This window comes from Lepidochelys kempii, chromosome 12, assembly GCF_965140285.1.
Source record: "Lepidochelys kempii isolate rLepKem1 chromosome 12, rLepKem1.hap1, whole genome shotgun sequence".
In the NCBI taxonomy this organism is placed as follows: domain Eukaryota; kingdom Metazoa; phylum Chordata; order Testudines; family Cheloniidae; genus Lepidochelys; species Lepidochelys kempii.
Genome location: NC_136391.1, coordinates 23,683,469 through 23,708,783, shown reverse-complemented (window position 1 = coordinate 23,708,783; position 25,315 = coordinate 23,683,469). Strand labels below are relative to the sequence as shown.

At 38.8% G+C, this 25,315-nt stretch overlaps 2 protein-coding genes across 5 annotated transcripts in view; one reads left to right on the top strand and one right to left on the bottom strand.

Moving 5' to 3' along the window:
• Positions 1-7,729, bottom strand: part of LOC140896285 (E3 ubiquitin-protein ligase RNF182-like) — a 69,273-nt gene extending 61,544 nt beyond the window's left edge. For all 3 annotated transcript variants that reach the window (XM_073307854.2, XM_078848122.1, XM_073307853.2), the window contains exon 1: positions 7,561-7,729. The gene's annotated coding sequence lies outside the window, so the exon portion shown is untranslated. The remainder of the gene's footprint in view (positions 1-7,560) is intronic.
• Positions 10-24,481, top strand: SLC7A9 (solute carrier family 7 member 9). Of its 2 annotated transcripts, none has more exons than XM_073307852.2 (14): positions 10-181; positions 948-1,061; positions 2,608-2,756; positions 7,589-7,736; positions 9,055-9,297; positions 10,008-10,133; positions 10,565-10,664; positions 13,325-13,369; positions 18,476-18,599; positions 19,881-19,984; positions 20,736-20,832; positions 21,704-21,853; positions 22,842-23,016; positions 24,398-24,481. In XM_073307852.2, the coding sequence occupies exons 3-14, from the start codon at positions 2,652-2,654 to the stop codon at positions 24,460-24,462; spliced, it is 1,482 nt and encodes a 493-aa protein (XP_073163953.1). In that variant the 5' UTR covers positions 10-181; positions 948-1,061; positions 2,608-2,651; the 3' UTR covers positions 24,463-24,481. The 2 variants fall into 2 exon arrangements, with proteins under 2 accessions (XP_073163953.1, XP_073163952.1); XM_073307851.2 differs by having other exon boundaries at positions 11-181; positions 2,627-2,756.
• Positions 24,482-25,315: the final 834 nt, after the last annotated feature.

Genomic DNA, 25,315 nt, shown 5'->3' with positions numbered 1-25,315 from the left:
GACTACAGACATGACATTCCTGACATTTCTAAGGTTTAAAGACAATTTCCCGTCCTATATCCTTCCACCTTTCAGGCCTTCTTTAATACATCAACAAGTTGCAGAAGAGGGTGACAAAGCATTTTTTCATCTTATTCAAATGATCTTTAATGTTTCCACTTACTCCCCAAGAACAATTAAGGTAATACTATGGGGAAAAGTTTGTTTGGTCTAACTATGCATTTGCATACTTTCAAATGTGTGGTGTAAAGTGGCACCTAGACTCGGAGTTTTTAAAGTAATCTTTGTTTTGTGAGTTTAAAGAATTATGGCAGGAATGAGTGAAAGAGTCCTTCAATCTTTAGAAAAATCATGCTTTCTGCCTGGATACACATTTGTAGAAAAATTAAAATCATATTTTTCTTAAAAGCAGTTTAAACATTTAGAAAAATGAAGAATCTAATTGGAATTAAGAATGAAAAGAATTCAACCTGCCCACTCAGCTGTCTTAAATTTAATGAAAAAAATTGAAGGCTTCTGCTAACACTCTCCGAACTCAAAGACAAAATAAATGAACAACTTCTATACAGTTAACATCTGCAGAACTCCCTCAGTACAGTAAACAATAAGTGGCCACAATAGTAAAATAATCACTTCCAAAATTCTCTTTCCCCAAAGTTTATGAATTAGAAAGACCTTGGCACGTTAAAAAAACAACAACTTAATTTACCAGAATCTCAGGTTACTTTCACTATGTAATAAAATACTTAGATGCTGGCAAAACATTAATAGAAACAATTCGTACATAGAAATGGATCAAACCAATGAGGTTTTTACAAACAAACTAATTGGACTGTTGGTTTACCTTGGATTCATATCTTAAAGCTTCTTGTCTAATAATTTGTTTTTGTTTAATAATTACCTTCTATAACCTCTGTACTTAAGATTCTTCCTCTTCTGATATTCAGCCTTCAGACATGACATTCCCTGCTGATTAACTCTTAAATCTAACTGGAGCGGTGCAGAAACACGCTACACAAAGAGCTCTGTGGCCAGATTTATGACAAATACAAAGAAATAAGGTAAGTACACATTTCTAAAAAATGTTTTAGACTAATACTCTCAATAAAGTTCTCTCTCAGGTAGGGAGTAAGGCACAGAACTGTAATAAGATCTGAGGGCCCAAGTCCTGCAATCCTTATGCAGGCAACATTTTCATTGAAGCCTGACTATTTCATTGGGTCAGTTACAGTTATTTGGAGCTTTTTTAAACTAGTCCATCAGATTAGCAGACGAAGTGTTTCTTAACAGACATTGCTGCTATTGGTAATCACACGCAGAGGCATTCTTTTGATTTGTAACACCTTCTCATGAAAAACTTTTTTGGATCATTGAGCTGAAATAGTTACTACTGGCACAGTGTTTTGAATACTTAAATAGGGTGACCAGACAGCAAGTATAAAAAAAAAATCAGGACCCCGGAGGGGGTGGGAGGGAAGAAATAGGTGCCTATATAAGACAAAGCCCCAAATATCAGGACTTTCCCTATAAAATGGGGAAGTCTATCGCCCTATATTTAAAGTACTATAGAACCGCTATGTAGTATTATTCACCATATACAAAACATTGACCAAGAAACATGGGTAGTTAAAACACCAGACACTAAATGTATTAAAGTGCAACTGCAAAATTATCTTCAACATTTTGATTTCCAGAAATTTAGATTTAGGATCAGATTGGAATTTTTACTTGACTAGGTTTGGGAGTACCAGAATCTGATCTCTCCTAAATTGCAACTTGCTTCATCAGTTGACAATATGTTACTTAAACTTTCTGGGAAACAACATAGTCCACATTTGTGTGCCTAGTCTGAGTGTCCAATTACCATGAATCTTGAACTAATGAATATTTATGCATCTGTTAATGGAGGTAATTGAAGGTGCAAAGGAGATGTACCAATATGCATAAGTTTGTGCATCTACCCTTTTGAAAAATGAGTTTTTACTGCTGGGGGAAAAATAGATTCAGTTTTTGTAAAGTTTCAGAGTAACAGCCGTGTTAGTCTGTATTCGCAAAAAGAAAAGGAGTACTTGTGGCACCGTAGAGACTAACCAATTTATTTGAGCATGAGCTTTCGTGAGCTACAGCTCATTTCATCGGCTGCATACCGTGGAAACTGCAGCAGACTTTATATACACACAGAGAATATGAAACAATACCTCCTCCCACCCCACTGTCCTGCTGGTAATAGCTTATCTAAAGTGATCATCAAATTGGGCCATTTCCAGCACAAATCCAGGTTTTCTCACCCTCCACCCCCCCACACAAATTCACTCTCCTGCTGGTGATAGCCCATCCAAAGTGACAACTCTCTACACAATGTGCATGATAATCAAGTTGGGCCATTTCCTGCACAAATCCAGGTTCTCTCACCCCCCCACCCCCATACACACACAAACTCACTCTCCTGCTGGTAATAGCTCATCCAAACTGACCACTCTCCAAGTTTAAATCCAAGTTAAACCAGAACATCGGGGGGGGGGGGTAGTTTTTGTAAAATGTTCCAATTCATATTTGTCTATTAATCTGATTGTATATAATAGTAAAATAAAGCTAAATATTTGTTAGTTCTGTTTTATATCTATAGATATCTCAACATATCAATAAGTCAAATGGGTGAAGAAAACATGAGAAAAAGAAAAGGAGAGACTAACAGGGAAAGAGATGAACAATCCATCCAAAGTAAAGAATCTAAAACTATGAATCTACAGAAAGAGGCAAGAATGTTTTCTGAAATATTTACCTTAATAAGAGGGTTGTATAGCAATGCTAAATGTAACAGAGAAACATAAGTATTTCAGAGAAGTTGTGGTTGATTTCTATGTTAGTAATAAGTAGGACTGGTCAAGAATTTTCAAACACAACATTTTCTGGCAGAAAATGCTGACTCATCAAAACCAAAAATTTTCATGGGAATGTATCAATTTTTGATAAAACTTTTGCTGGGAAACTCTCTCAAGCCCATATAGGTGAGACACCTCCAGAATAGCCAATAGCCTGGTGGTTAGGGCACTCATCTGGGATGTGGGAGACCCAGATTTAAATACGCTCTCTTCCTGATTTGGAGTGGGGACTTGAACCTGTCTCTCTGATATCCCAGGTGAAAGCTCTAGCCATTTGACTATATAGTAGTCCTCTCTCTGACACAATGAATATTTATTGATGTGAAGTGGAACAACTCCAACACGAGAGATTGAAAAAGACACACAGCCTGGTGTTTCGGGCACTTATCTGGGGTGTAGGAGACTTAGGTTCATGTCCCAACTGCAAATCAAGTAGAGAAGGGACTTGAAACTGGGTCTCCCACATCCCAGGCTACTGTCTATTTAGGTGACTCTTTCTCCCTCCTTCTCTCTAAAAAATGTAAAAGGTTTAGGTCTGATGTGGAACAGGAAAACTTCTGAAGTCTCAAAAATTGTTGTCTCCCAGCTGTAGCCATAAATCAAAGTTCCCATTGATTACAAGAAAAAAAATTGTGTGTTCATCTAACTCAGGGGTGGGCAAAGTACAGTCTGTGGGCGGGATCTGGCCCCTCGGAGCTTTGGATCCAGCTAGCGGAATTGCCACCCCTGTGGCACCCCGGGCCATGCCACTCCAGGAAGTGGCAGGCACCACATCCCTATGGCCCCTGGGGGAAGGGGGCTGAGGGCTTGATGCACTGCCCTTGCCTGTGGGTACCTCCCCTTGAAGCGCCAATTGGCCAGGAATGGGGAACTGCGACCAACTGGAGCTTCGGGGGAGGTACCCACAGGCAAGGGCAGCACGCGGAGCCCTCTGCCCCCTCTCCTCCAGGGGCTGTAGGGTTGCATTACCGGCCACTTCCCGGAGCAGTGTGGGGCCGGGGCAGGCAGGGAGTCTGCCCTGGCCCCGGTGCGTGCCGCTGCCACCCCGGAGCTGCTCCAGGTAAGCAGCACTGGGCCGGAGCCCGCATCCTGAACCCCTCCTGTACCCCGCAACCCAACTCCCTGCCCTGAGCTCCCTGCTGAGTAAGTTCAACTTCCATTGTCCACTTCATAGGAGTTCAGAGCACTCAGTACTTTGCAAGATCAGACCCTTTAACTTGTAACAAGCCCGGTACCGTACAACTTACATCCTTCAAGCAAGATTAGCATTTAACAAAGGTATGGCTATTTGCTTCAAACACCAGCAAAAGCTAAGGATTCTCAAAATATGGATGCAATGCTGGAGAAGACTGAAGTGTTCAAGTCAATCTGGTTATAAAGGTAAACATTTCCACCTTTGCCACCTCCAGAAAGCTGCACACTAATACAGAAACCACAGTATTCAACTCACACATTTTTCTAGTGTCAATGGTTACAAATTGATGATGTATATTAGAATACTCCAAACAGTGCTTATACCATTTAATAGTTGGTGTGCAATAAGTTTCACATGAGAAACAAGCATGGGGGTGCTCTTTTAGAGATATATATATATATATATATATATATATGTTTGTTCTGCTCCCCACTGAAGACATAACTACAGTTAGTAAGGGTAAAGGTGAATGCGTAGCACACTGTAAGCTGTAAATTATGCAGTTAATAGGTTCAGTTTTAATGCTGCAAACAAATAAGCAAAGTGCCCTGTAATCATCCTTAAATTAATTTTAGATTGTCAGCTGTTAGAACAAGAGATAATCCTGAAATACTGCAATGTGAGAAAAATTCAGTACTGGCCAGTATGTCTGATTAATGTTTGGAACACATCACAGGATCTCACACATGGCTTTTTATTGCAGACAACAGTAACAATATAATGAAAACTTTAATAGCATTTTGTTCTCACTTAATAGAAGACAAAGTGAATGAAAGTAACAGGATTGCAAAGAGGGTTTTTTGGCCCTGAACATCACAAAACAGGCATGCTGGAACAGTATGTTAGGATACCATGTTCCTTAACTATCCACCGAAACTGTTGACTCTGGCCAAAATCCAAACGAGTAAAAATCTTCCACTTCAATAGCATGATCAAGATACAGAAACTAAATGGAATCCTACCCAATGACCACAGAACATATTCTTGGTCTGAAAGTAGCAACTATCGAACACAGTATCAGGGAAGGGTTTCTGCGCATTGTGTTCAATGAACAGATCAGATTTGTAGAGAAACGTAGCAACACTCAGCTTAAGATCTGCTCACAGTCCCATGTTTCTACCATAGTTATCAGCTGTGAAATTGTTAGAATGGTGACATAAATTATCAAATTTCCATGGGAGGGGGAAATCTATATTAGCCAGGCTCTGCCTCACATCAAAAGTCTGCTTGTCTCCTTGTCAATAAAGCAACCAGTAGTCATGGGGTAAGCAAAAGATCATAGAACAGCTAATTTTCCAAATATTTACTTTTAAATTTACCTGCCCTTATACAGTAACACCTCACTTAACATTGTAGTTATGTTCCTGAAAAATGTGACTAAGCGAAACGATGTTAAGCAAATCCAATTTCCCCATAAGAATTAATGTAAATGGGGGTTGGGGGGTTAGGTTCCAGGGAAAGTTTTTTCACCAGACAAAAAACTATATTTTATATATATACACACATATACTGTGTGTATATATATGTGTGTAAGTTTTAAACAAACAATTTAATACGGTACACAGCAATGATGATTGTGAAGCTTGGTTGAGGTGGTGAAGTTAGAGAGTGGAAGAGAGTGGGATATTTCCTGGGGAAATGCCTTGCTGCTAAATGATGAACTAGCATTTGGCTGAGCCCTCAAGGGTTAACACGTTGTTAATGTAGCCTCACACACTACAAGGCAGCACTAATGGAGGGAGGGGAGACAGCATGGCAGACAGAGACACACACCCTGTGTGTGGGAGAGAGAGAGATGCGCATTGCGCCTTTAAGTACGCTGACCCCACTCTAAGTACATTGCCTTTAAAAAGATCAGGAAGTTGAGACAGCAGCTGCCACCAGAAAGCTCTCTCCTCCTGAGCCCTGTCCTGTCCCCATCTTGCTCTATATGGAGAAGGGGTAAGCAGGCGTCAGGAGTAGAGGAGAGAGGGACACCCTGAGAAGTGTGCTTTAGCACTTCTCTTCCTCCCTCCCCTGCACAGCAAGCAGGAGGCTCCTGGGAGCAGCTCCAAGGCAGGGGACAGGCAGTGGGGGGAGGGACAGCTGAACTCCCAGCAATTGGTAGCCTGCTGGGCAGCTGCTGCACAGGGAATTTAGGGGAGCGGGGAGCTGAGGGGGGGGCTGCCAGTCCACCCTGGTTCCAAGCCCCCCACCAACTAGCTGCAACGGGCTGCTCTTCCTGCGAGCAGTGGACAAAGCAGGCAGCTGCCAAACAATGTTATAAGGGTTTCAGAGTAACAGCCGTGTTAGTCTGTATTCACAAAAAAAAGAGGAGTACTTGTGGCACCTTAGAGACTAACCAATTTATTTGAGCATAAGCTTTCGTGAGCTACAGCTCACTTCATCGGATGCATATGTTATAAGGGAGCATTGCACAACTTTAAACGAGTATGTTCCCTAATTGATCAGCGACGAAACAAGGTTAACCAGGACGACTTCAAGTGAGGAGTTACTGTAGTGCCCACTCTGATATCAGAGGAGAGCAAAGTTAGTAAATTCCACTGACCAAAACTAATATCTATGTCTTGTCTGATCAGGATCTGATCAGGCTTCTTAGAATTTTAACCGTGTAGATTTCTGATTCCACAAACCAGTAACTAATTACAGGTTTCAGAGTAACAGCCGTGTTAGTCTGTATTCGCAAAAAGAAAAGGAGGACTTGGGGGGGTGGAGGGTGAGAAAACCTGGATTTGTGCTGGAAATCACTTTAGATAAGCTATTACCAGCAGGACAGTGGGGTGGGAATAGGTATTGTTTCATATTCTCTGTGTATATATAAAGCCTGCTGCAGTTTCCACGATATGCATCTGAAGAAGTGAGCTGTAGCTCACGAAAGCTTATGCTCTAATAAATTGGTTAGTCTCTAAGGTGCCACAAGTCCTCCTTTTCTTTTTTCAGTAACTAATTACTCTCATCAACTGAGCACAACTCTCTAATTTTTTATTTTCCCTCAGCATGGCCCTGTTTTTCTATAGTGAATTCTGACAACTATCAATATGATGTGTGCTTTGTACTAGGAAACATACATCTTGTTTAAAACAAAAAGCATCTCAAATTACAGAAGTAATTTCAGAACTATTCTAAAAACAGAAGCCTGATGAATAAATTCAAAACTATTTTGCATAGCAGCGATCTATGGCCCATAAATATTTGCCAACGATCACTGAGGTGTACTGTTGTCTTTTGCCATTTCAGTTTATTGTATCTGTTTAGATACACAAGGTCATATTGTGTTTTTGAGAAAGGTGGCCATTATGCTGTATTATGGCATGTGAACATATCCTAAAAATAGCAGATATGCAGTTAAGTTGTGTGCATGTCTCTCAATAGATCAATAAATAGAAGCTGCATGTGTGGTGCCAGAAAAATTACTAATGGTGACTGCTCTCTCTCATTTAACCACATAAGGTAAAACAGCACAAGAAGTTCATATTAAGTTACCTTACTGGAATATCTCATTCATTTCAAGGTGGGCCTGATCAGTGGGATCTGCATTATTGTTGGTACAGTTATTGGCTCAGGCATCTTTATTTCTCCGAAGTCAGTACTTGTCAGTGTTGGAGCTGTGGGGCCTTGTTTAGTCATCTGGGCAGCCTGCGGAATTCTTTCTACATTAGGTAAGCAAAAGAAAGGAAAAGTCTTTATATTTCCAGTTTTCCTCTTGCATTCCATTGTGAAAATTAAATGGTTCTGCTCACATAAAACCAAAATGTTAGCCAGCCACTGTGCCCAGTGGTTGGGCAAAAACTTACCACAAATTAAGCAGTTTATAGAACATTAAGTATTAGAAGAAAATTGTACAAGTCAAATTTTTACTTGACCTTTAGATCTGGCCTCCTATTTTGCATATCCCACCACATGGGAGCACAAACAAGACATACTCTGCTCCCATTGAAGTCAACGGCAAAATAACCCAGTAATTTCAATGGGAGCAGAACCAGGCCTATAGTGTATACCTACGCCAAAATTTCATTGCACAAAGCCTGTTTGCAGGTGCAAAATTAGAGGCTAGTTTTTGAAATTTGGCCTTAAATAGGTAATATTTATATAAAATGTTAAACATGAAAACTGGCCTTAAATTTATAGTTTCTTATTGTTGGGCTCTGAGAAAAAGTGATGCAACTTTCAGCAAGTTGCCATTCCTGAGCAATAAGTTCAGAAATGCCAACTGTATTTGAAAGCAACCCTTCCTTGTGCATTGTGACTTGTGCTGCATTTTTTCCCGTTTTCAAACTACTGAGCAGTACTGGGTGCAGTTTTCCTTTAGGCTGTTGTTTCCTAATAGAATTCTGAGTTTCTAAACAGAAAACTAAAATAGAAATATTTGCCAAAGATATCTTAAACTACCTGAAAATCCAGTATAATAAAGGGTTTAAAAAACAAGGAATTAATCCAAAAGAATAGGTTAGGACTAAGTTTCATGTTACAGATTCAAATTCTGAGTACATAATAATTTAAAATGAGTTTGCTATAATGTAAAGCAAATAAGCCATGAGTTTCTAATGAGATAAATGAGCAAAAATTACAATACAATTTTGAACTAATTGTACAGACATCATGGAGTGAGGAGGTCCAGAATATTGCATTCAGTTCTAAGCAACTAAACACAGTTAAGTTAGCAAGAATTGTTTACAAATTGAGTGTGCAAAGAGTGTCCCAAATTAGGCACTCATAATTATAAAATCGAATCAGTAACTTGTTAGTTTTCAATAATTTTCTAAATTATGGAACTGCCTTCGGCAAATTCTTATTTTTTTTTAAATTCGGTTACTATTTACTTGTTGCACAAATATAATGAAATATAGGCTGTGTTTATAGCCATTTCCTTAATTTTATATTATAAAATTTAATGAGCTAAGTAAAACCAAACAGCTTAAAGAAGTGTATGAACTAAAAGCACTTGACTATTAACTGGATTTTCTTCTTTTTGTTCAGGTGCGCTATGTTATGCTGAGCTAGGCACAATGATCACAAAATCAGGGGGAGAATATCCTTACCTTATGGAAGCATTTGGTCCTATTCCAGCATATTTGTTTTCCTGGACTAGTTTATTGGTCATCAAACCCAGTTCATTTGCTATCATTTCTCTCAGCTTTGCAGAATATGCTGCAGCACCTTTTTACCCAGGCTGTGAGCCACCCGTAGTAGTCATTAAGTGCCTTGCAGCAGCTGTCATTGGTAAGATCCCTATTTTTTTTTTTAAAGAGGGCTGAGTTATGAAACTGTGTAGCATTCATGAATTATTTTTCCAGGAAAGTAGCAGGAGCCTCATCTTTTAAATATTAAAATCTAGTATGTATAAATCACTAGAAAATCAGAAAGAAAACTGTATAAATTGGAACAATTCTGCATTGGAAGAAGGCTAGACTTGATGACTAATACCTAATATATCTAATGTCTCTGATAACACTGATAGAAAGGGTGGGTTTAACTTAAAGGAAGCTTCACTTCTAGGGTAAGAAGGTCTAAACAATCAGGTTTCTTCCTTATGCAGTTAGCTCATACTCAGTAATAGGATGTATAGATCAGAAGCATGTGTCTCTGTGGGAAAGAATGAAAAGAAAAAAAATGGACCAAGCTTATATTTTCTTTTCTAGATCAAAAATTACCCCAACTTTTAAAAATATTTTTCAAGAGAGACTGCCAAGAAATTCCTCAGAAATTTTCAGAAAATTGTTCTCATTCTTTAGAACAATCCATCAAATGCAGGAAATTGCAATAATTACATGGAATTTACAAACCAATATAAGAAAGAAACAAGATATACAGATTTGGGTGTCTGAACCTAAGATAAAAAAATATATTGTGAATGTTTCTTTAAACTCAGTTATTATAGTTCTATGATCTAGGGCATTTAAACTGAGAAATATCATTTTTATTTCCCCTAGTGATTATTACCACAGTGAATTCACTGAGTGTGAAGTTGGGGAGCTACGTTCAGAATTTTTTCACTGCTGCTAAAATGATCATTGTTATAATCATTATTGTATGTGGATTTGTTCTCCTTGCACAAGGTAATTTAATTTTTGTTGGTTTTAGATTTACAAATATAGTACTGTAACTTAGAGAGTACTTTTGTTTCTGCCATGACTTGCTATTGGATTATTCACTGAAAAAACAAAGCAAACAAACAATGATCTGATTATTTTAATTTAATATGGTTTTGACACCAGATCCTGTTGACTGCCCTCAACTCCTACTGATTTTAATGAGAGTTGAGGGCACTCAACCACTCAGGATCAGACTCTTAGTGATTAAACAGAATAAACTGGAAAGTGTTCTGGGGGAAAAATTCATGGTTACAGACCAATTAGGAAAAAATTACTATTTAAGTGTTCACTTTAACTGTCAAAGTGCTATACAAAATAAAATTTTATACTGAAATGTCACCACTGAATGAAAGGAACTATTTCATTTTGCCTCAGCACAGTTGTTTCATTTGCAGGAAAAACAGAAAATTTTAAAAATTCTTTCAATGATGCTAAAATTTCTGCTGGTTCTATCAGTTTGGCATTTTATAATGGACTCTGGGCCTATGATGGATGGTAAGATTTTTTTATTACTGTTATCAGTTACTATTTAAGAGTCTAACTGATTTTATCTCTTCTTGTAAAGCTGCCCTAAATGTCTTATTTGGGAAAGTTGACGTTTGACTTCTTTTTATAGAGAATAATTGTAGAGAGCATTGGAAAAAGAGTTCTACCACCTTAAAATAAAATCAAACAAAGCACCATGCCTTAGCGGGAAGATACCCGACTAGACCACAAGAGGGTCAATGATACATGACTTAAGGTGCTCAGATACTATGGGGGTGAAGCAGATGTAGGACCATACATTTAAATTATTTCCATTCAGAAATTTGAGCCATTGCCCTAATCTCACTTGGAAGTTAGTTTGGTTTTTAACCTCCGCGCTCTAGCATCACATACAAAACATTTTTCTGAAGTTGTGTGAATTTTAGTATTCAAGAAATATGTCAGAATGATCTTGAGACTGAATCTTCTTTTAATTTAATGAACAGATATATCCTGAGTAGCACATAGTGCAAACTTCTATACACTGCTTCAATCCTGCTCTGGCAGGACCATCTCTAGAGACATGAAAATCTGTACTCTCTCTGTAATGATTGCCAATATGGGCAATTTATTAGTGCCAAATATATATGTGGCTATGGATACATTTATAGACAGTGTATGCATGAGTTCTTGACATGAACTAGGGAAAAACACACTGGATTTTTACAACCCATGTGGTTCATCTTTTATTACTATTTATTTCATGTTCCATTTGTCTTGTATTAAACAAAAAAAAGGGACCCCTCCAGTGTCCAAAACAGTATTTCCATATTCCCACATCTGTTTACCCACTAAACTTCAAAGCTCTAGCTAAAAGTGACTGCTTTATGTTTAAAATATATTAAATTTGAATGCTTATAGGTTTATTTTATAAAATTATTTCCTCACTGTCCAACATAAAACTACAGAATAGTATTTCCCAATACTTAATTATTTTAACCATCCAAGAAGCCTACACTTTCTGAATATATTTAAACAAACAATATTAAATTTAATATTAAACAATGTGGATATATTATCACCTCCTTTGATTTCCAGGAAGGGGTTTACACATTTCAGGCCTTGATCCTGCAAGGAAAACCATAGGTATGCAGGGGTCTGTGCGCATGATTCACCTTGCAGGACTGGGGCATCAGTTTGGGCTACCACCACGTCAGGCACCTTACAAAAATGCAGGCTTTGTTTTTCTTGACTCAGCTGTGACACATCAATACTGTTCTCACTCAGCCTTGAAAAGTCTTTATTTAGCTCCCTATTCAGCAAGGTAATTAAGCACATACTTAATTTTAAGCACCAGAGTAAGGGACTACTCACGTCTAACTTTAAGCACATGCTCAAACACCTTGATGAATATGGACCTTAATCTTTCAAGGTTCAGTTTTCAAACTCAAATGCCTAAAGTCAGGTACTTAAATCCATTATTTAGCTAACAGCCTAAAGCTTATTTAGATGCCTAAATATTGTGTTGAATGTTTAATTTTAGCCACTCAGGTTTGAAAATTGGTCTCTAATATCTGTAGATAACTGTCAATTCTTTTCACATTTCTATCAATCACAGAAGCATTTAAAAAAAACAAACCTGTTTCAATCCTCTACAATTATGAGCATAAAACAGTCTAGTTTAAAAATAACACAGTCTAATGAAAATGAATATTTGAAATTTGTCATTTATTTGGTTGTAAAAACTTTATAAGTTTTCATGAAAGCTTTGTGGATAAGAGATTATATAACTTGCATTATTTCATTGCTAAATTATAGTATTTGCACAAAGTAGGGTGGCCATACATTCCTTTTTTAAGCCCTGTCCCGGCCGTTCCAACTTTTTTTGGGGGGGTGCGGGGGGGTGCAAAAGTGGGCATTTGTCCCATTTGCTCTTGCTGACTCAATCAGTTAGCAAGAGCAAACAGGACAAATGCCCACTTTTGTCAAAGGAACATGTGTGGGGGGGGGGAGTGGAGTGGAGATGCTAGACCCACACTCGGGCGAACAGCTGGGGGTGTCCCATTTTCCCTTTGGGAAATATGGTTACCCTAGCACTAAGGTTTGTAGCTGGTGTACAAATGTTTTTATTAGAAAAGATTCATGTTTTCCAGAACTTGTGGAGGTCACAAGCAGCCTTGTGGCATGTGAGCTTTGTTGAAAACCTGGCATTAATCCAAGCAGTTTATTTGTGTGATGTACTGGCAGTACTCTAGCTAGATTCTTACACTTTGGCAATTACACATTACCTGAGCAATACACTTTAACAGCACACTATGCTACAGCCCCTTCTACTCAGGGTACTTACAAAAAAATCCAAACCCCTAAACCTTGCAATGCCATTGACACTATTCATCTCATATTACAGATGAGAAAAGTGAGGCATAGAGAGGTTAAGAAACTTATATGCCCAGTGTCATATAATGAAACGGAGGCAGAGCTGGGTATAGAACCCAGATCTAATTCCATGTCATATGCTTTGGTTAAGTTAAGGATCTTACCAGGTTTACTTTTTTTTTTTTTTTTTTTTTAAATTGTTAGAGGTTGAATAGCAGCAACAGTGATGTCAGAAATAAAGATCTGATTTTCAAGTAATTTGCCATTTCAGGATCTGATTACAAGTAACATTATGCTAATGGCTTTTTTTGCAGGAATCAGCTCAATTACATTACAGAAGAACTTAAAAATCCTTACAGGTGAGACAACCAAAAGACAACCCAGAAAGCAAAAAAGGCAGAATTTCTAATGCCACAATCAGATCATTAGAAGTCTTAACAGCAGCTGCATATTTTACTCTCTCTCTCTCTGGTTAAGAACTGGGCACTCAAAAGTTTTGGTGCTTGTTCACAAAAGAATAATTTCACTAGCATTTATTCTGTTTTTTTACATTCAATACTGTATACTTGTGAATCATCTCTAATTAATTATTCATTTCCATGACTCTACAATGCAAAGAGTACAGAGAATGCATGCTAATTAATTCTTTTCCATCCCCTTGCTGACTGCTACTTTGGATATAATAGAGAATTTAATTTCTGATTAGCATCCACACAGATTTCAGGGAGGTTTCAATCTTATTATTATAGAAATAAATAGTGGGGAAAGCCCCTCTATAGTATAGAAAATTGCCTGAATACAGACTTATCATTCCCTTCAATGCATATACACAATTCCCATTAGGAGTGAGAAGTTGTGCACTGAAGTCAAGAGAAACTACCAAAAGTTCATTCAGAAGTAATCGCAGGTCTAGAGACACATGCATCAAGCTTCTTATCTTTCTCATTTCTCCTAGAAAATCTAAAGAGTGCACAATAGTTACATTAATGACCATTTAAAAAAAAGATTTATCATCCTGGAAAATGGGTTTCTCAAAGTGTAAGTTTAGTAACCCTGACTTCTTCACAGGTGATTGACAGGCAGCCAGCCAGTGCAAAAAAAGAAGAGGCTCTCACCACAAGAGGTCACTGCTGCTAGTACACACAGAAGGACCAGGAGAGTGACTTCCCAAAAATTAATTCACTAACAGAATTGGTTATCAACACCACCAACTATGTGGAACAACAGTGACTAGATGGGCATATGGACTACTGGAGCTACTCTCCAGAGACCAATTTTACAGAAAAGGGACAATATCCCTTTTTTGCAGCAAGTAGCCCCAGTAATCCATATGAGTGGGGTCTAAATGTCAGTACCAATCAGCTGAACTAGGATGGAAAAAACCTCTGTGCCAAAATTCTAAAAATATACTGGATTAACCGGGATTATTGAATTTAGAGTAGTATCAGAGGGTAGCTGTGTTAGTCTGTATCCACAAAAACAACAAGGAGTCCGGTGGCACCTTAAAGACTAACAGATTTATTTGGGCATAAGTTTTCGTGGGTAAAAAAACACTTATTCAGAGTAAAGTGAAGTGACTGGAGTTAAAATTACAGAAGCAGGCATTATTATACTGACACATGAAGAGAAAGGCGTTACCTCACAAGTGGAGAACCAGTGTTGACAGGGCCAATTCAATCACGGTGGATGTAGTCCACTCCGAATAATTGATGAGGAGGTGTCAATTCCAGGAGAGGGAAATTTGCTTTTGTAGTGAGCCAGCCACTCCCAGTTCCTATACTAGCCCAAATTAATGGTATTAAATTTACAACTGAATTTTAGTTCTGCAGTTTCTCTTTGAAGCCTGTTTCTGAAGTTTTTTTGTTCAAGTATGGCTACTTTCAAATCTGTTATCAAATGTCCAGGAAGATTGAAGTGTTCTCCTACTGGCTTTTGTATGTTACCATTTCTGATGTCCGATTTCTGTCCGTTTATTCTTTTACGTAGAGACTGTCCGTTTTGGCCAATGTACATGGCAGAGGGGCACTGCTGGCACCTGATGGCATATATCACATTAGTAGATGTGCAGGTGAATGAGTTCCTGATGGTGTGGCTGATGTTCGGTTCTCTGATGGTATCACTAGAGTAGATACAGGGACAGAGTAGGCAACAAGGTTTGTTACAGGGATTGGTTCCTGGGTTACTGTTTCTGTGGTGTGGTGTGTAGTTGCTGGTGAGTATTTGCTTCAGGTTGGGAGGTTGTCTGTAAACAAGGACTAGCCTGCCTCCCAAGGTCTGTGAGAGTGAGGGATCATTTTCCAGGATAGGTTGTATATCACTGATGATGTGCTGGAGAGGTTTTAGCTGGGGGCTGTATGTGATGGCCAGTGGTGTTCTGTTATTTTCCTTATTGGGCCTGTCCTGTAGTAGATGACCTCTGGGTACCCATCTCGCTCTATCAATCTGTTTCCTCACTTCCCCAGGTGGGTATTGTAGTTTTAAGAATGCTTGATAAAGATCTTATAAGTATTTGTCTCTGTCCAAGGATTGGAGCAAATTTGGTTGTATCTTAGGGCTTGGCTGTAGACAATGGATCATGTGATGTGTCCTGGATGGAAGCATGTAGGTAAGTACAGTAACTCCTCACGTAACACTGTAGTTATGTTCCTGAAAAATGCTACTTTAAGCAAAACAATGTTAACTGAATCCAATTTCCCCATAAGAATTAATGGGGTGGGGTAGGGTGGGGGGGGGTAAGAGTATGTTCCAAGGAAATTTTTTTCGCCAGACAAAACACTGTATTTTATTTTATTTTTTAAATTTACACACACACACACACACACACACACAGCAACAAAGCTCTTGTCCTGGTCTCCATGGGTCCTGCGCTTCTTGGTGGATTTTGCTAGCCTCAGAGGCTCACTGTGACTCTCCACGTAGCCCTTCTCTCTCTAGAGGCAAGGGTCACAGCCTACTAAGCCATTTTCATCATAAGTCAGCAAGGTAAGTGAGGAGAAGTAACCCTCCCTCGCACAGTCTCTGTTATCTCCCAGTCTCAGTGATTAATCAGGGGAAGAGCCCAGGCCTGCCCTCTACTCTGGGCTAAAGCCCAGGGACCCTAATAGTAGCAGCTATGGTAGCTGACTTTTTGAAAATAGGATGCGTACAATTCCCTGGCCTACTTCCCCAATATCTACTTCACCGTTACCTCAGGGCCTCCTTCCTTGCGCCTGAAATAGTTTGTACTGCTCAATTCCTCCAATAGTGCGGCTTCCTCCTACAGCCCCTGACATGCACGCCCATCTGACTAACTGGGAGGCCTTTAACTAGTTTCAGCCAGCCCCTAATTGGCTTCAGGTGTCCCAATCAACCTAGCTATCTTCCCTGCCTTCTGGAAAGATCTTAATTGGCCCCAGGTTTCTTAATTGACCTGGAGCAGCTGCCATTTACTTATCCTGGTACCAGGGATTTGTTGAGCCCGGGACTAATATATGCATCTCTCACTACTTTTCTATAGCCATCTGGCCTTGCCCCATCACTATATATATTTACAATTTATACACACAGAGTATATGTTTTAAACAATTTAATACTGTACACAACAACGATGATTGTGAAGCTTGGTTGAGGTGGTGCAATCTGAGGGTGGAAGAGGGTGGCATATTTCCCAGGGAGTGCCTTACTGCTAAGTGATGAACTAGCACTTGCCTGAGCCCTCAAGAGTTAAAACACTGTTAATGTAGCCTCACACTCTACAAGGCAGCATGAATGGAGGAAGGGGAGACAGCATGGCAGAAAGAGAGAGAGAGAGAGAGACACTGTGTGTGTGTGTGAGAGAGACGCAGATTGTCCCTTTAAGTATACTGACCCCACTCTAAGTACATTGCCTTTTTAAGTAGATCAGCAAGTTGAGACAGCAGCTGCTACCAGCAAGCTCCCTCTGTCCTGAGCCCTGTAGTGCCCCTTCCCTGTGGAGATAAGGTATGGGGGCAGGGGGCCAAGAGCAACGGGATGGGGTCACCCTGACATTAGCACCCCTCTTTCCCCACCCCCGCACAGCAAGCAGGAGGCTCCCTAAAACAGCTCCAAGGCAGAGGGCAGGAGCAGCACACAGCAGTGGGGGGAGGAACAGCTGAACTACCAGCAATTGATAGCCTGCTGGGCAGCTGCTGCACAGGGAATTTAGGGGAGTGGGGAGCTGATAGGGGACTGCTGGTCCACCCTGGTTCCAAGCTTCCCCCAGCTCGCTGCATCGGGCTGCTCTTCCTGCAAGCAGTGGACAAAGCAGGTGGCTGCCAAACATTATAAGAGAGCATTGAACAACTTTAAACGAGCATGTTCTCTAATTGATCAGCAACATAGTGAAACAACGTTAACCAGGATGACTTTAAGTGAGGAGTTACTGTATAGCGGTCAGTAGGTTTCCAATATAGGGTGGTGTTTATGTGACCATCACTTATTTGCACTGTAGTGTCCAGGAAGTGGATCTCTGGTGTGTACTGGTTCAGGCTGAGGTTGATGGTGGGTTGAAAATTGTTGAAATCCAGGTGGAATTCTTCAAGGACCTTCCAGTGGGTCCATAAGATGAAGATGTCATTGATGACACTGGTGCATGCATGCATCTTCCTAAGAAAGAAAGCCCCTGCTAGGAGCTGCACATCACGCTCCTCATGCATGAGGCAAAACAGAAACTAGGCTCTATGCACAGTAACACTACTCTGCCCGTGTGGAAGGGGACTCTCCTTTTCTTCTGACGTATCAGCTGCCTGCCAATCACCTGCAGAAACATGAGGAGCCATCAGTATGGATTACTTGAGGTACTGGCTGCAAAAAGGAATTCCAGTAAATGTAGAATTTGTAAAAACAGATTTAATCAAATTGTAAGAGGAACAAAAATGTTTGCTTTTAAATGGAAATATAAACAGGGGAGCTCGGGATTTACCCATTCCCTTGCAGTTGTGAAAATCAAGTAATTATAACATATTGTTCTAGTCAGAGCACACAGAACATTGATCTACTCTGCCAGATACATGTGGGTCAGGTGCAATCAGATCCAATTTGTATGAAGTAGTGACTCACCTTTGCATCAATCCCATGAGTGAATAGCTATTATGTTATTACATGAGAACTAGAAAGTACATGCACTAGGAATACCCAACTAGAATTGCACTTTACTCAACTTAGTGAAAAATGAGAACAAATAGCATAAATGGTGAAAAAGGAATTTAAATTTTAAAAATTCCTTCAATTTTAATCATCCATGATAGCATAAGTAACACAGGTACTGAATTCCTAAAGATGGGATTGTCCTGAACAGTGATCCTTCAGTCTTAACATGATTCATATACAATATTTACTAGTTAAGATACCTGTGACTTTTTTTAGAATCCTAAATTGGAACTAAAATAGGAAAGCACCTACAGTCCATTATAATAAAGCTGCCTAGTGGTTTACAAATGCTGATACTATGTTTTTACATTCTGTAGAAATCTACCACTTTCTATAATCATTGGAATCCCATTGGTTTCAGTTTGCTATGTTCTGATTAATATTTCATATTTCACAATAATGACGTCAACAGAACTTCAGCAGTCCCAGGCGGTCGCTGTGGTAAGCCACTTTTCATTTTGTGATTAGAAGTATCAAGTGAGACACTATTTTTGTTGCAGGGCTGAGTCCAAATCATAAAAAAATCCTAACTTTCTTAGTTTTCAGGAAAGAATTTTTCAGTACCATTGTAAATTTGTAAACTCTATCAATATTTTAATTATGCCACAGAGATAAAAGTATCTTTTTGAAATTAGTTTGTAGAAAGTGACAATTTAGTATGCATGAGACATCTTCTACAGGAAATCTTCAGTGTATTTGCAGATTAGTGATGCTTTTACTCCACAATGCGTTAGTGAGGGGTACAATTTTATTTTCACTGGTAAACATCTGAATCCCTGGTTGTACCCATCTCTATGTTAGTTCTGGGGAAAAAGAACAAACAATTCATGACATGCTGCATTCTGCACAGTGAAGAAGAGCACCTATGCAGAAATACTCCATATACCAATGAACACTGTACAAGCAAATGGAATCTTGCCTTTAGAGAGCTGGATTCTGGTGTATTTCAATATCCTGCCTACTCACAAAAATGGCAGCAGAGCAGAGATTGGTGTAACGTGTATGCATACTTTACTTAAAACACAGCAAGGTAGTCTGATTTTAGGATTACTAGTCTTGAGTGTCCCTATCAACATATTATTAAGTTGTATCAATGGTATTACATCAGCTACTATTAAATTGATCAAACTGGATCAACACTGACAATATAAGCCTGCAGAAATATCTCACTTGATCTCAAAAGCTAAGCAATGTCAGGGCAGGATGGTAGGTTACCCAGAAAACATAGGGTACTTAAGAAGGAGTGCTAGTGGGCATTGGTGATAAGACACATAAGAGAGGCCCTGAGCCTCACCTATATTTAAGTTTCCATGCCACTTTTGGCAAAAATAAGGATGCTAGTGCTGGTATCTTGATCAGATTCCAGTTTGATACGTTCTGTATCTAAATTCCCCCTACTTTCAGTTGGATGTGATACCCTTAAGATTCTTGTCTTAAACTGCTATATAGTAGTATTGGGTCATAGCAACACAACTATTGTGTTCTAGTAGTCAAGGTTCTTTCATTAGAGTGGTAGGTGAAATAATTATTGTACATAGTTTGCAAAATAATTTGGGATAAAAACAAGCTATGTAAAATTATATTGATTTTTTGAAAGGTAAAATACATTTTAAAAATTCATTTACTGTATATCTGATTGGTTCCCACACCAGTGAACACACTACAAAGTAGAAAAATGATACATATATTAACGTGTTTATATTTTAATCCTCTATGGCCCAGACATTTGGGGATCGGGTCCTTTATCCAGCTTCTTGGATAGTTCCTCTCTTTGTGGTCTTTTCTACAATTGGAGCAGCCAATGGGACGTGTTTTACTGCTGGCAGGTAAATTTCAACTCTAAATAGCAGAATACATAACAGGATTTACAGGTAAAAGTTATATAATGTCTTCTAAGTCTAGGATTTAATTTAAACAAATGATTGAACAAAATACCTACAAACTTAGTTATGTAGCCCATTCTCAGCAAGGACCAGTAGCTATGAAAGTTTGAAAATAAGGAATTAAACATTTTCCTAAAATGCCTGTAAACAAGTACAGGCTTCTGTCAGCTAAAAAGCAATTCTTTAAAAGTAAGAGTCACCTGAAAATCAAAAATTAAAGAGGTTAGAACTTGAACTAGTTTTGTGCGTGTACAAATATTTGAGAGGTTTGCCAAACCTCATACTTCACAAGGTTTCTAAATCCCTAAAATCATACAATGTGAAATTACATTTGTGCTGAAAGTTCTATATGATGAATTTTTTTTAAGGGAGAAGAAAACAATGTTTTGCTCTGAATTAATGAACCAGTTTCACATCTGTGCTCAATGGAGTTTTGAAAGCAGTTATAATTCCTCCTTCACAACCTGTGTGATGGTTCCCTACACTCTAGAAAATATTAAATTAGGCTTGATGCACTTGAGAGGCATATATAGATATTACTTAGTTAGATGTAGCCATATAAAAGACACCTATATTAATAGTTAAATGTTACTCTGTGAAGAATATTAAGTATTCGGAGTTACCTGAAAAATAGAGCCACTTGAAGCTTTGTAGATGCTACACTAATCAGATTAACATGTTTTTGTTTTGTCAGACTTGTTTATGTAGCAGGTCGTGAAGGGCACATGCTAAAGGTGCTGTCTTACATTAGTATTAAACGTTTCACCCCAGCACCTGCTATCATATTTTATGTAAGTATGAATGCTAAGCAAAGAAATAAAACTTTCAGCTAAAAAAATCAAAAATACTCAGATCTGAAATTACATTGGCTCTTCAAATGGCACAATGGTGATCTCAACATGTTAACACATATTTTCATGCACATATGGTTTCATATACAGGGAAATAGTCTTTTTGATTTATAAAAGAATATTTCAGCTATGTAATACATAAAAACAGCTCAACTTGAATCTAACTCCATACCAGATGGAGATTCTCCATGTTTTAAAGTTCATAGAATTGGAATGTAAAAATGCAACTCTGTCAGTTTAAGGGAAGAAGTAGGGTACTGACAATGAAAATCAGCTATGTACAGTAAAGTTGTCTTGATGGTCAAACTGGCTCACTCCAGGATTTCTGTGAATACAAGAAATCTAGGAATTTTTTCTCCTGTAAACTTTCATGCCTGTAAAGTAGGTGTTAGACATACTGTCATAAATTTGAGAGATTCATTATGTATATATGTAGCATCAATACAAACACTTCATCATGCTTAGCAAGTAGGTTTATACAAGCAGGAAAGAAGATTTATATCATGTTGGCACATATCTTGCAAGCACTTATGCGCATACTGAACTTCAAGCATGACTTCAATGGAATTACTCATAATCAAAATTAAGCACACATTTGCAGGATCAGGCCATTCTCAGGAAAGGGTGCCAAGTATGCTGAATTGTTGCTGAATCTTCACCACAAACTAGAGCAAACACATGTACACTCACTGTGTATGGGATCAGTCTGAATGTAAAACTGTGCCCTCCATAAAAGTGAGAGCTCCATTCTTCCTTGCTACACTGACCATCTTTTATCAAGTCCACATTAATTCTCATATTTTATTTTTAGGGTGCCATTGCTATTATTTATATCATCCCTGGAGACATTAATACACTCATAAACTACTTTAGTTTTGCTGTCTGGATATTTTATGGTTCGACTGTATTTGCACTCATAGTTATGAGATTTACAAGAAAAGAGCTCAAAAGACCAATCAAGGTAAGTTCAGTACTAGAACACATTTCTAAACATAATAAAAATGAACCAGTCATGGTCCTCATGATGGTAAGAAAAGTGGCTCTCCACTATTGGTATTCCTTCTCCCATTAACATGAAGGCATGGACTTGTCCACGGAGTTTGGAATACTGAAAAACATACTGGAGAAGTCGATTCCCTTCCTTTGAAGATCATTTTGCCCCATGAAACTACTACTTAGTTATAGTTCCTTTTGCTGTTCCCTTGAGAATGAACAGAGACAGGCAGAGGGTCAGAGAAGTACAGGTCTTGGCACCTTGTCCATACTGACGCACCTCTGCTGCCTGCCACAGTGAAAGGGTGAGGGGGAAAGGAAAAAATAAAAGGAGGACTTGTGGCACCACAGAGACTAACCAATTTATTTGAGCATAAGCTTTCGTGAGCTACAGCTCACTTCATCAGAGGCATGCATCTGATGAAGTGAGCTCTAGATCACAAAAGCTTATGCTCAAATAAATTTGTTACTCTCTAAGGTGCCACAAGTACTCCTTTTCTTTTTGCGGATACAGACTAACACGGCTGCTACTCTGAAACCGGGGAAAAGGAAAGAAATCTAGCTGCAGATAATGAAGAAGGGGTGGGAGGCTGCAACCAGAGTGACTGTGATAGGTCAGAATGAGTTGGGGGCAACACTCTCCTGGAGAGTTCATCCTACTGAAGTTCAGATTTATGATTCACAGTGAATTCATTACAGTTCTGGCATTGGGACCAACAGCATTGCCAGAGTAGTCTTGGTCTGTGACATAGCCAAACTGACCCTCGGCTGCTGCTGACCCTCTCAACCACTCCGCTAATTTGATGAACTCTCTTCTGAATATTCTTTTAAAAAATCAGAAACAAGGCAGTAAAAGTAACTTCTCACATTCAATAAGATATGTAGTAAAGGTACGCAATATCAAGGAAAAATAGCCACAGAATTTGCTGAATACTTCTATGCTTTGTCTATTACAGATACCTATCGTCATTCCCATCTTAGTGACAATAGTTTCCATTTTACTAGTTTTGGCTCCAATCATCAGTGAACCCGAATGGGCATATCTCTACTGTGTTTTATTTATGCTTGGAGGACTTTTATTTTATGTCCTTTTCATTCATTTTAAATTCAACTGGGCTCAAAAAATATCAAGTAAGTATATATTTTACAGGTGATTTGAAAACAAAGATTTCTATTAAATAATGCATACAACAGGATACCTCTAAGATGTAGCAACCATTCCTTTCTCCCCTGAGTAAAATTCTCTTTATATTCAACCATCACATCTAACTTACATTGAGAGAGAGGCATGATCTTTTGATATAAGCATAGCAAAAGTTGCTAGGAGCTATTGAATTCTAAATCAGAGCTCTTTGGCACATTATATCTTTGCTTCAGTTTCTTCCTGTGTAAAAATTGAGATAATATAAGATTTGATGAGATTTAGTTCATAAAATGCTTTGCAAAGTGATACATATCAGCGTATCAGTGCCAACGTTATGTAAAATAGCTTAAGTTTCCATTGGCAATATCCTTTTAAATCTTGTAATTTAGAAGTCGAAATAAATTTGAAATGCCCTGGCCAGTAACTGAAGTGACTTTAAACACACCTAGCTATTTTCTGTTCTGGCACTTACCTTGCACTCAGATCTCTTTCAAGATTTAATATCTTCACCATCAGTCTAACAAAGACAAAATTAACAGCATGAAATGGAAACTAAAATGACAGCCTTAGGGCTTGTGTACAGAGGGTTAGTGTGTGGCAAGCTGGGAGGTAAATATACAGTGCAATAGTTTGCCATGCACTGATTGGACATGTGGACCCTGCTACAATGCACTCAAAGTTCCATAGTGTGCTTTGATCTACTGCTGTATGAAACAATGCTAAAAAGTGAGAGGAAAATGATTATGTTTTAGCAGCGCCCCTGCAGGTCTGTTTATGAGGTGACTTGTAGTCTTCTTTAAAAGTACAACTCCTATCTATTTTCTGGGGGAGATGGAAGATGAAATGACACATTACTGAAAGGGAAAGTAGGACTGGTTTTAAGAGGATATAAATCCCACAACATCATTGGTATTCCTTAAAAAAATAAATTCATCTGTCCACAAAACTAAAGCTACTTTATATTACATAATGAAAGGCAGTGTGATCTACTATAATGAGCACAAAACTGGGAACCTGGAATTTCTGAATTCACATCCCAAATCAGGGGTGCTGGAACAATTTGTACGAGGGGGTGCTAAGAGCCACTGAACCAAACTGTAAAGCCTGTATATGACGGAAACCACTTCAAGCCAGGGTGTGCTGCAGTTTCAGCACCTATGTCCCAAATCTGCTACCAATTTACTCTTTGGTCATGGGCAAGTTTTGTCTTCCGCATCTGTAGAGTGGGGGAAATAAATGCTTATGCATGCAACATTACACTCAAGTTAGTGAAATGGTGTAAACTTGAATTAAAATATATAGTTAACATTGCCAAAGGCTTTTTAAAACTTGTGTTAAACATCTCTAACCACAGTAACTTATTTTCAGGGCCCATCACCATGCACCTGCAGATGCTTCTAGAAGTTGTTCCACCAGAGGAAGTTCCTGAATAAAAAGATTTGATTTTCAGTAGTCTATTTTTAAGTACTATAATGTTTGTGAGGCAGCTTGAATAGTTTGAATGTTTATGTTTGCTAAATTCAGACTTGTTCATCCTAATGTGCAGTTTTATTTTTGCAACAATTTATAAATATGTTTTAATTATCTTATATGAGAATCAGACACTTTCTTTGCATGAAGAAAAGGAGTACTTGTGGCACCTTAGAGACTAACCAATTTATTTGAGCATGAGCTTTCGTGAGCTACAGCTCACTTCATCGGATGCATGCCGTGGAAACTGCAGCAGACTTTATTTATACACAGAGAATATGAAAAAATACCTCCTCCCACCCCACTGTCCTGCTGGTAATAGCTTATCTAAAGTGATCATCAGGTGGGCCATTTCCAGCACAAATCCAGGTTTTCTCACCCTCCACCCCCCCACACAAATTCACTCTCCTGCTGGTGATAGCCCATCCAAAGTGACAACTCTTTACACAATGTGCATGATAATTAAGTTGGGCCATTTCCTGCACAAATCCAGGTTCTCTCACCCACAGCCTCAGAAACAACTCTGACATCATAATCAAAAAGGCTGACAAAGGAGGTGCTGTTGTCATCATGAATAGGTCGGAATATGAACAGGAGGCTGCTCGGCAGCTCTCCAACACGAGTTTCTACAAGCCATTACCCTATGATCCCACTGAGAGTTACCAAAAGCAACTACAGCATTTGCTCAAGAAACTTCCTGAAAAAGCACAAGATCAAATCCGCACAGACACACCCCTGGAACCCCGACCTGGGATATTCTATCTACTACCCAAGATCCATAAACCTGGAAATCCTGGGCGCCCCATCATCTCAGGC